The sequence below is a fragment of the Medicago sativa genome, chromosome 4, assembly GCF_051527215.1.
Source record: "Medicago sativa cultivar Bolivia chromosome 4, Bolivia_mono, whole genome shotgun sequence".
Taxonomy (NCBI): domain Eukaryota; kingdom Viridiplantae; phylum Streptophyta; class Magnoliopsida; order Fabales; family Fabaceae; genus Medicago; species Medicago sativa.
The window spans coordinates 56,229,829-56,242,314 of NC_140752.1; the positions used below are offsets into that span (position 1 = coordinate 56,229,829).

At 33.1% G+C, this 12,486-nt stretch overlaps 1 protein-coding gene and 1 non-coding gene across 2 annotated transcripts; one reads left to right on the plus strand and one right to left on the minus strand.

Annotated features, from left to right (window-relative positions):
- Nucleotides 1–3,403: 3,403 nt before the first annotated feature.
- TRNAG-GCC (transfer RNA glycine (anticodon GCC)) lies at nt 3,404–3,474 on the plus strand. Its single transcript has one exon. It is a non-coding gene; the product is annotated as a tRNA-Gly (tRNA).
- A 1,979-nt stretch (nt 3,475–5,453) lies between these two features.
- On the minus strand, nt 5,454–10,547 carry LOC146930037 (copper ion binding protein). The gene is made up of 4 exons (XM_085701706.1): nt 10,449–10,547; nt 9,834–9,969; nt 8,592–8,630; nt 5,454–5,923 (listed from the first exon to the last, which is right to left on the minus strand). The coding sequence occupies exons 2-4, from the start codon at nt 9,939–9,941 to the stop codon at nt 5,708–5,710; spliced, it is 363 nt and encodes a 120-aa protein (XP_085557832.1). The 5' UTR covers nt 9,942–9,969; nt 10,449–10,547; the 3' UTR covers nt 5,454–5,707.
- Between the last annotated feature and the right edge of the window lie 1,939 nt (nt 10,548–12,486).

The following is a 12,486-nucleotide window of genomic DNA, read 5'->3' on the forward strand; positions in this document are numbered from 1 at the left end:
ATTAGCTTAGGTGTCGAAATTTATAGTGGTTGCTATTTCAAACTCAAACAATAATGAACCATGTGGAGACAAAACAATTTCAGTGTAGTTAACTACATGTATGAAAGTACACGTATATGGTGGAGAAAAGCATTATTAATGTGTTGTTACTTAGAAATGAGTTTGATGAGTTAAGCATGGCTTACTGCATATATGAATATTGTTGATAGAAAAAAGTTTCTAAGCTTATTGTGCAGCGTGAGTTAACTCACGCGGGGTGCGTGAGTTAACTCACGCAAGTGTAAAAAAAGGTTTTTGCACATACGCGACTTAAGTCACGCTGCGTTAGTTAAGTAACGCATAATTTTACACTTGCGTTAGTTAACTTGCGTAAGGGTATTTTTGGCATGGCTGCAGGGTGCGAGCAAAATGTGCTGGGTGGAGAGCAGAAATCCCAAATTTATTACTCACTTAACCCGTCAAAATAACAAATAATTACAGTTTCTAAATAATTACATCAATTCACTAGTAACTTAGTAAAAATAATTATTCTCACCAAAACACCAATAATAACCTTCTTAATAAAAATGACTAATTTACTCTTGTTCACTAAATGACCAAAATACCCATAAGTCTAAAATAACTAAAATACCCTTCTAGGCCAAAAATCCACTAATCCCAAATAAAATACACACAGAGACAATAATCACATATAAACACATATAAACACGCATAATAAATAAAATAAATCTAGCGAAAAACAGGTTGTTACAAAAAACATGACCTAATAGATTTTTTAAGAGTAATTCCAATTCACTTAAGGGTCCGTTTGGTTCAACGGAAGGGAGGGGAGGGAAGAGATTTTAATGGAGGGGAGGGAAAGGGAGGGGAGAGGAGAGGAGGGGGATATTTTAATTAAATATATGTTTGGTTCAAAAGAAGAGAGGGGAGAGGAGGGGATAGATTTTAATTAAAAATGTGTTTGATTCACAAGGGGGGGAGGGATTTTAAGATTAATTTACTGTTTTACCCTTAAACTTAATTATATAAGGATAATAAATTAATGAAACAATAACGATGTAATCGAAAACAACAACAAGTAGACGATGGAATAATGGATTACTCATAGTTCACGTTAGAGGATGTCTGAAGCAGCGGTTGGCGGCAACAAAGTAGCAATAGGATTGGAAGAGTGGTTTTTACGGGTAACAAATAAGAGTGTTGGATAACCTAATGATAAAAGTTGTTACAAGGATAATATAACATAATAATAACAATAAATGTTGTTACAAGGATAATATTGATTTTTTTGTTGCATAATATTGATATTTTAAATTAATCTAAGAATAATTTTGGCTCAGCAATAAAATTTGAAAAAGATAATCTCTCCTCCCCTTCGAAAAACTCCAATTTGGAGAGAAGCAAAAAGTGGGTCTTGAACGGATTTTGCTCCCCTCCTTTTCCCTCTCATCCCCTTCTAAAAATTAAATCAAACACGTCAAATTAAAAAAATTTCCTCCCCTCCCCTCCAAAACTCTCGAACCAAATGGACCCTAAAAGAAATGGAGAGAGAATCCTAATCCTAGTATATATCTACACAAGGTGTAAAGATGTTGAGCTAGTCTTACTTGAACACAAATATAAATGAAATATGTTTGGGCACACTCACATAAATAGAGAAAAATAAATGAGAAAGAATTTAGGACCCGTTTTTTATAGTTTTTTTTAAGGAAAAAAAATAACTTTTATGCATCCGTTTGTTACGGATATTTCAAAAAATCAGAATCAAAAAAAAAATTAAAAACAGCTTCAAATGAAAAACTGTTAAAAGTAGCTTCTCAAAAAATAGATTTTTTTTAAGAGGAGGGAGAAATATATATGGTTCAAAAGATTGAACTAATTTTGTAAAAAAAAAATCTCTTTTACATAGTTGTATCCAAACAAACTAAATTATTTATTTAAAAAAATGTAATTTTTATTATAGTAAACAACAAGCGCAAAATAGATTCTGATTTTTCATAAAATTTCCAAAAAATAATCTTTTAAGTATTTTATGTCAAAGTCACTTTTATTTTAATACGTAACAAACATGCTTTTATTCAAATCATTCAATTATTTTTTCTTTTAGATTTTTTGATTCATATGTATGTGCCTAACCACTTTTTATTTGTGTTTGTGATTATTATGTAAGAATTTCTAGAAGATATATCACAGTTATGTTATATATATTCATCCACCTCACTAGTTTGTTTTTGAGCTACGGCCACCCAATAAATGGCTTATCAAACCGCCTATCCATCGTCGTATATAATCGGATAGGTACCAAAAAATAACAGCCTCCTACATAATGGCATATTCCTCCAAATCTTTCTTCAACTCATGCTATTTTCGTGTACCTTTCCTCACTTTTCTCCCAATTCAACAACCAAAAAACTCATGTTGTTGTTTATCTTTTCTAACCCTCTTTAATATATATGTTTTGTTTTTCTTTCTCTCTAACCTTAAAAGGAAAAAACATCAACCCTAGATCAAAACAAAAAATCAAAACCTAGGACTATCGATCATCGAAGCCAACATATTAGCCATCGATCATGTCAACATGCAGCCTTCAAAAAATATTTGAAAATCCTCCATTGCATGCAGATAACCCAACTACACTTCTTGATCAATCTCTTGAATCATGGAAGAACCAAATCAAACCCATACAACATTCATCTTCTTTCACTGAGCTTTTTGGAGAACTTTATTTCAACGAGACCGTTTCACCTAAATCATCTCCATTACCATCACCAAAATCATCTTCATCATCATCATTCCCAGAATTGATAAACCATGCAAACCCTATTCCCAATAATAAATCTCTTGGGAGTGAGAATTCATTATCTAACAAAACAAAGTTACCTTTGAGTTTAAAGAGATTGAATATTTGCAAAGAGAGGCTTGGTTTTGAAAGTTCTTCAGATGAAGTCGAAGAATTCGAAGGCGAAGAAGAAGAAGGTCGCAACGAAAAGAATTTGGGCTTAGAAGGAAAGTGGTTATGGAAGAGTGGAAGAACAAAAGGGTTTAATGAGTACCCTCCACCAATCTCATGTATAGGGAGAAGTGGAAAGCCTTGTGTTAGGTTTAAATCTTATAGGGAAAATGGAAGGTTTATTCTTAAACAAATACCAATACAAGATTTTCTTCATGCTCATAGAGAAGATGGAAGACTTACCTTGCATTTTATTCAGCATGATGTAGAGGAACAAGATTTTCTTGGAGATGAAGAAGATTTTGATGGGGGTGGAGAAAGTAATTCAGAGAAAGAAGAAGGTTACGATGGAAGAACAAGATTGTGATGATGGTGTAGAAAGAAATATAGGAACAGAAGAAATTAAACTCGTGAATGAATCAGTATAAATAATGTAATGATTAAAAACAAGAAGCACCAGTGGTCTAGTGGTAGAATAGTACCCTGCCACGGTACAGACCCGGGTTCGATTCCCGGCTGGTGCAATATTGTCTTTTTCTCGTTTTATCTTTTTCTCGTTTTTTCTTTCAAATTTCTGTTATTTGCTCTACGCGTTCTGCGTTATTATTGGATGAAATTAGGATATTTCACATTTTTCAGGATGATATCATAATTTTAACAACAAAAAAAAACATTGATTTACTGATCACTTCAAGATACAGGGTTTTAGTTTTCAACACTTGAGATGAGTTATAAGGTTTTTGAAATAAAAAATTTAAATAATCACTTATAAGAGTATTATTGCATTCATTTTTTTTTTTTGTTAATTTAAAAAAAATAGAATTTAAAAACAGTTTAAAATGAGAAATTGTTTAGAATATGAGAGAAGATAAACTTAAAATTGAACAAATTTTGTACCAAAAAATATCTTATATATTTGTATTCAAATAAATTAAATATTTATAAAAAAAAAGATTTTATCACGGTAAACAAACACAAAATTGATTATGATCATTTTATAAAATCTCAAAAACTTGATCTATAACTAATGGACCATCAATCTCCAATTTCAACTTTTGTTACTTTTTAAAAACTATATTTTGGTGAAAAAAAGATTTGAAAAATTATTGCTCTATCTTTTTTTTTTAATGGTTAAAAATTCATCTCTTGAACAAGTGGGATGTGAGTATTCAAACTCTAACTCCTTAGTATTCAAACTCTGACTCCTCAACTGAGCTAAGCTTACGAGACATTTGTTCTATCTTTCTATACTTGAACAAAATTTCAAAATGGATTATATATTTGAGAATATTTTTATTTGAGAATATTTTTATAAATCATGTCTCACAATCCTCTCGAGTTGGACCACGTGAAAACTCTTCCTTTAAGATTGCTTTTGCCTATATGATACATTTACATGTACATTAACCATATGATTTTTATTAACCCTTTGACTCATATAGGCTCATGTAGGCCGGTCTGGTCTCATCCCTAATCCTGGTAATCTTAAGTTTGGTTAACTAAAGTTTGAACAAAAATTGTTTTACTCAAAAATCGAACTCAAATTGTCCTGAATAATTTATCATTTAGTGAAACTTATGAACCATGAGTTTAATTTCCTTACCCTCATTGTTTAACCATCAATTTAATCTCCTCCTACCTGTGATGATCATCAAGCAAATGAATAAGGTGACATTTAGCCTCCCCAAAAGATGAAAAAATGAAATATCTTCAGCAATTTGATCAGAAGGAGGAGATTAAATTGATTGAGATGAAACCAATCAAGATGATGTCACTCTCAACCGCATCAGTTGAAGCTCTACTCTTTGAAACGATTTAGGTGACATACCAGTGTTTTCTTGAGGAACGAAATGTGAAAAATTATTTTAACAGAAATTAAGAATTGCAGATGAACTTGTTGCATAAGTGAATATAATCTTTATTTTAGCACTCTCACCCATACATGTATACCAATTCCAACTAAACCCCTCACTGTATGTATACAAAAAAGTCAGATTCAATGACCATATTAAATAGACGATTTGAAAACCCTATGTTTTTAAGTTCAAATGCTTACCATCACACACATTTCGGAATAAAGGAAAGAAGACAACCCACGAGAAATGGGAACATGTATCAAACCAATGTGTTTAATACCTTCTGGAAACTTTTATACAACCACTTCAGTTGCATTATTTTACAGCAACCACCCATATCAAAATACATGAATTTTCCTTCAACTTGTTTAAGCAACACAACCAGCATAGCCAAAAATAAATATACAACTCATTTTAGTTATTTAAAATGACTTCTCCACAAGCTGTTGTAACAAAAATAATTGAAAAAGCATAAGAGAGCAGAGTTTTTAAATTATGAATAACCTTTCAAATAATTGAGTAGAAAAAAACTTTCACAAATATTGCATTGACTTTACCTAACTTCTGTTGAAATGCCACTCAATGTGATTTTCCTTATAATTGAGTATCCTTCACAGTTCTTACTCAATGCCAGCTCAAGCAACATATACCAATCTCAAATTCTCTCATCATATATAACCATTGCCAATGAATACCAGATGATAACATAATTTTGAGGCTCGTCATGTTAAGTGACATTATGAATATACGGGGTCACATGTAAAACATTGTAAACAAAAAGGGAATAATCCATGCTAACAGTATGATGGAATAAAGCAGAGTGGTGTGTAGTTATTTATTTTTGTGCAGCTGCTGCAACCCAAAACGATATTAAAAAAAACAAGCACCACAACTGAAATCTTCAATCCTCCTGCACTTCTGGCTTCTTTGCAGTGCCTTTAAGGTACCAACCTAAGGCCGCAAAAATTGTTATAGTGCCAGCTACGACTCCATAATTCCGGTATTTGTCACTTGAAACTTTGGGACCTGATGTATCAGAATGTCCAGAGCCACTTGGTTTGGCATCGGTTACTGAACCACCTGAACCTGCAGCTGGTGTTGCTTCTGGTTGAGGACCCTACATTAGAACATAAATGCTTAACATTAAGTTCAAGGCATGACATCAACAGACAATGCATACTACAAGAAATAACAGTGGAAAATAAAAGTGTGATAGTTGCAGGAGATAGAAAGAGAAGAGAAATTTGTACCAAAAAAAAAATAAAAGAAAGAGAAGAGAAATGGGAGTGAGAGCGTGAAATGTGACAAGTGGTGTGGTGGAAAACAGAGAAAAAGAAAAAAAGATAGATGAAAAAGTTATGTGACAAAAAGAAAGTATCGGGATATAAATCAGAACTCAAAACAGTTTATTGACATAAGTTAGAGAAACGGAGTCTCATACAAGTAACTCTCAATAGAAAAAACCTATAAGTATTTCATTTAGTAGAAATAGGAAGTGGCAGAATATAGAGAAATAAAATTGCTAATTATTTGGTCCTTTAGTTAAAATGCAAACGACTTTCATTTTATTATAACCTTAAAAGGTATATAACCCCAAAGGTGGCAAAGAAAAGGGAAGTGAAACTGCAAGTTCCAACAGTCAAAGGAGACTGGTTATGTTATGTGAGTTGACGATAATCATGATTGGGAAAAATAATAATACAACTTTAATGTTTTGTCAATTGCCATTTTTTCAAGTTTATATTTTATCAGCACCAATTGCTAAAAAATATCTCTTTTCACCTTGTGTCACCTTACTTAAATACATTTCATTGATCACTTCATGCAAACCAAGCATCATCTAGTTACAATAACATGGTTATTGAGAAAGGATCTCATAAGTACAACAATCTAAATTATCCACGAAGTTATGCAATCTCCACACATGACAAAAGCAAATTTCGGCATGGGCATAATATAATCAAGTTCCATAACCATAGCAGAACGTGTTTGAACCGTGGTAAGCATGTGCTTCTGAATATACAGACAGTATATAAACATCTAAAATGAAAATGCTTCAGGATAGTCAAGTAGTCAACAAAATATGAATTCAAGATACTTCAAAATTGCTAGAGTATTAGTGTTAGACCCATATCCGATTTACATATACATATCATACACCAAGATTTATATCAAAAGAGTATCCTCTAGTTTTTTTAAGGAAATCATTGACCCATATGTTTGGAATACGATTCGATAAATTTAGTATACAAAGCATGTCTTCAAGCTTCTTGTATGACCAAGTTCATCATCATATTGTGAGAGGAATTCGAATACATGTTGATTTTGTTAGTGGTTCGGGCAAATACATAATTTGCATGATATCTTTATAGGGAAATAATATAGTTTAATATGTACAGGGGAAAAATACGTGTTCAGCATGATCACAAGTTTTTTTTTTTTTTTTTGTAAATTATAATCATCATTTATGGATAAGGTATGTCTTAATCGGATATATCGATGTCAATCATCATTTTTTTTGTAACAATGTACCCATGGCTCTATGTTACTTCATATCTTCATCCCATATCTATCTTGTATCATATTAAGTATAAGTATGTGGGCTTCATAGTCAACAAACATTCATATTATCACTCTATCTTTTGGGAAATGGTCCTCCATGTAAAAATGAAACGATTAATGGTAAATCTGCTTATTATATCATCAGACTGCAGCTGAGGGCATCCGTTAACTGTGTACAAACTTCATTCCTAACACTAAGAGATCACAATTAATGTGAATTTACTATATGCACAATTTCAATTTCCTAATAAACGGGTGGTACTTATCTTTTTCTACATTATAGTTCAAGTTACAAGTTTGCGCTAGTTAGCCATAAAGTGTCTGCCTTTAGTATTTTATTTTTGGGATTTAAATGGGTAAATGAGTAATTCCTATATCATGTGAACACACCAATGTAGTCAATAGCACCGCTATAGCGCGCTAGAGTGGAATAGGAGGGCAGTGGTAGGGTTTGGCGCGGCACCATCTCCCTGCGAGCCACCTTCAGCAGTGGCAGTTGTCACGGCTGCAAATTGCGGTCATCCTGATATTCGCTATAGCAATCTAGAGTCACTACAGCTGTGCCAAATGGAGATGAGGAGTTGGAGGTGGAAGAACAGAAGTTTGAATCCAAGTGATGAACAAGATAATATTGATGCATGTGGTGGAACTTAGAATTGAAGATGAGGCAGCCGCATGCGGAAGCATGATTTTGATTACTTTTAGAACTTGATTTTAATGATTTGTCATTTTGTTTACTTTTAGGACTTGATTTTGTCATTCTGAATACTATATCATTTTGATTACATTTAGTACTTATTTGATGGGAAATGACAAATTTGATTATAATTATTATGACTGTCCCTTTAATTTTATCTGTTTTTCCACTTTTGAGTATTTATGTATCTTGTTGGAATTTATGCTTACTGTGTACGTTGTTTTTTAGTCTTCACAAAAACAATCATCCCACAATCCTTTATACCGCTATAGCATTTTTGGGGTTTGGTGCTACGCGCCGCTATTTAGGATTAAAAACATACGAACAAACAAAGCAGATAATGCTCCCGATTCATCATTTTTCCACCCACAAAAACTGATAAAAATTTCTCCATCAGAAAACTATGTGTAGGATAACATTGGGTTAATACATGACGACGCAAAGGTTAAGTACTTTCAAGTTCATCATATACCGCAGTGCAATTGAAAAAGATTAAAAGAATAAGAGATGAAATTTGAGGGCATACCTTGCGAGCAAGCTTCTCCAACTTCTCTTGCTCAGCTTTCTGCAAAATAGAAAATAAGTAAGCACCACAGATGGAACCAGCAAGCACAGACCTTAACTGATGTAGACAAACTCTACAAAATTAAGCTAAAATATTTCTCTACAACGATTGAGTTAATTAGCAAAAGATATTGATCAATACTTTTAACCTTCGTATTTATACAAGCATGTACGTTATTTTGTTGAGCAGCAATCTACTTTCTAGGCAGGCCGTGAACTAACAAACTAACAGACATGAGAGTGAACAAATAATTGTTTCCTGTTGTTAGAAATTAGAAGAACCCATGGCAAGACTTATGACCCAAATACTTTGGCTAAAGCTATTTCTTAGAATTTTTGGTTGGACCTAACACATCCCTACAAAACCGGCTTGTAAGGTGAGGGTTGCCCATTCTTTATAAACACTACACAGGCCATATCTATAAGTAATGTGGGACTAAATCCACCCCTTCAAACCCAACACAATGAAGGCAACTCAAAGGCCACAATTAAGAAATTAGGGGCGGACTGCAATGAAGACAGCAACACTTTTTACCCTATTCCAGTATGTTAGCCATATCCAAAATGAAATCATTTGAAATAAATCAAAAATTTAACTGCATCAAAAAGATTCGTCAAAAAAAAAAAAAAAAAAAACTGCATCAAAAAGGAAGTATGATTTTAATTTCTCCTCAACATGCACAGAGGATGCAGAGTGGTATATGCTAAAATAACTGACCATGACATTTCCTTTTTAAAAAATATTGTTATTTGCAATATTTGCACAAGCAATGGTATCGATTTTCAACAAAGATTTTAAACATGTTTTAGAAGGATTTGGAAAATTACGCTCTGACTGCATTATCATACCAGAGATCATACATACAGCTCAGTTCATACTCCATATGCACTTTTTTAACCATTAGAATGACAGAGAATCCGGAACATGCAATGGTATGTATGTATGTCCCCAATTACAAATAAAACACCTCAAGTATAACACACACTTGTGAATCATTGACATAGACACAGATACCGGACACAACATTAATAATAATTCGAGAAAATTAGTTAATTGAATGTAATCAGACACCGACACATGTTGAACACTGGACATGCCTTTGATTAGAGGTGTCAGGACAAAACCTTCAACCGATAGCAATTACGAAAATAAAAAACTAAACAGAACGAAGCAAGAATAAACTAAAGCATGTTTTGAGGTTACCTTGAAGTAAGCATTTTCCGCAGCTTTTTCCTCCTCACCAAGAACTTTCCCAGAGCCACTGCTAAATAGCCTTCTAGATGCAAATCTTGCTGCCACCCGTGTTGCCATTGCTGTCAGTTTTTTACTTTCTTCTCTTCTGTAAATAAATAAATAAATTATAAAATAATAATAAACAGTAAATTTCGTCTCTCTTTAAAGAACATATACAGTACGGCAGTGTAAACCAGTTTTACACTGACATCAAATAACAGCCTACTAATTTACCATATCCTCCCCCTTTTGTTAATGTACTTCAAAATTGATTGAATAAAGTGGCGAAGTAGTCTATTATGTCAGTGTAAATTAGTTTTACACTGACAGTGCATCCCCCTTTAACACTTGAATACTTAACAAGGAATCCAGCCACCAAAAATTCACACATATTTTACAAACTAGATCTCATCAAGTTTTAGGGGCTAAATTAATTAAAAAAACTATAAAAAAAAAATGAAATGAAAGTGAAATTGGATGTTTATTGTGAAATAAAAACTATAAATAAGCATTGTGTAAATTTTAGAAAGTTGTTATGAATTGATTCGAAATCTGATCGCAGCATTAGAGAAAAAGAGAAATTACCAGATTGTGTTGAGAGGAGAGGTGAGAGTGAAGGTTCGATAGAAAGGAAGTGTGGCTGAAGAAGATGAATTGTTCTTTTATTCTAAACCCTTCACTTCACGGGGTTGTTTAAATACGGCACCGTTTCCGAATAAATGATTACTAATTAAAGGGTATAGCTAAACTGTGCTTTCACTAAATTTGTCTATTCATCCTTCAAAAAAAAAAAAAACTATCTGTGCTTTCACTAAGGGAGTAGTATTTATATTTTTAACTAAAAAGTCTCACAAAATCTATTCCATCCAAGAATCCTTCAAAATCTATAGACTTTTGAATACCAATAGACAATTTATAAGTCATGAGAAATCTCAATTGAATACCAACGGATTTTGTTGCCTTAAAAAAAAAGTCATGATTGTCTTGATTGAATACCACAAGATTTGTTTACATTTTATAAAAGTCTTGATTGAATACCACTAGACTTTTTAATTATAAAAAAGTCTTTTAAAATCCCTTGAATTCTCAATTCAATACACCCCCCTAAATTTGTCTATTCATCCTTCAAAAAAAAAAAAAACTAAATTTGTCTATTTCTTTTTTTCAATAAATTTGTCAATTCTTTTAACAACAAGTTTTTTTTTTTTACAAAACAAAAATATTATTATGTTCCTTTTTAATTATTTGACATATCTAGTATTTTATCTTTCTTTTTCGCGTTGCTAACAAAAGATCGTTTAGAGGAGAGATGAAATAAGTGTCAAAAGAATAAGTTTTTTTTTGTGGTGTACAATGTAACAAAGCAACAAAAAAAAAAACTAGATTTATTATGCTCTCATAGAATGTGAACTAAATTTATAGTCTCAGGATGCAAGGTATCCGAGATAGTAACATAGAGGCATACACATGCAAACTTACATTTTCCAAATTACGAATAAGTTTTACCGTTTTTAAACAATCACTTTCACAAATGATGTTTGTAAATTCGAGATCATAACAAGTTGCAATCCCAAGTTGAATACCACGAAGTTCCGCCAAGAGTGCATCGCCACCATTTTCAAAGTAAGTGAACCTTGTTATCCAGCTACCATCATGGCCACAAACAACTCCACCGGCTCTTGGACACTCTGTGTTAAAGAAAGTTGTCATCCACATTTATTTTGATGAGACCGTCAGGAGGTGGTTTCCAATGCAATAAAATTTGATCCATAGATGTGTTAGAGCCCATAGGTTGGCAAAAAGTAATGAACTTGTCATGCAACGTCCGAGTCTTTGTCAACACTTCTTGAATCTGCCAAGGATGTGATCTTCAAAAATACTATTATTTCTCCAACACCAGGCATGCCATAAACCTACAAGCAATAAGAACGTCAGAGTACCATAAGCCATCTGTTAGACCCAAACCATGGCATCTAGGGAGAAAAAAATCATATGTCCTCCCATTCTTAAGCGAAGCCAAAGTTCCTTAGAATGAGGCAATCACGTAAGCAATGTAAATGATCTTCCGTAAGACATGAGCAACGGTGCATCCTGGTGTAGCTGCCATGTTGCAGTAGTGCCGAAGGACATTTGTTGGAGGAGCGTTGTGTGAACAAAGCCATATAGAATATTGTATCTTGCAGAAACTTTGAGCCGCCAAATTCGTTAACCTTCTACCCCTACAATTGTATCAACAAAAGAGCGTCATGTCACTACATTGCCTCTAAAGTTTGATCTTGTATTGTTTGTAATGTTCTCTGCACCATGTTTTTAACCAAAACATGACGCAATTGTATCCTTTGCAGAACCACCATTCCTCTAAAACCGGGCTACATTAGCCCCAACAATGTAACTTCAAAACCGAACCTTATTATGTGCTTTCATAACTTTCGCCTTATCTTGAACATGCTGAAATCGAACGAAGCCAAAGCGCTTACCCAATTCGTTCCTCCTTTTCGAAAGGAACACATTAAAAAGAACACCGATTGTTAGAAAACCTTAACGTAAATCCTCATGTATGATATTCTCTGGTATGTTGGTGAAATAAAATGTCAGAACTGTACATGTTTCATTCGATTCTGAA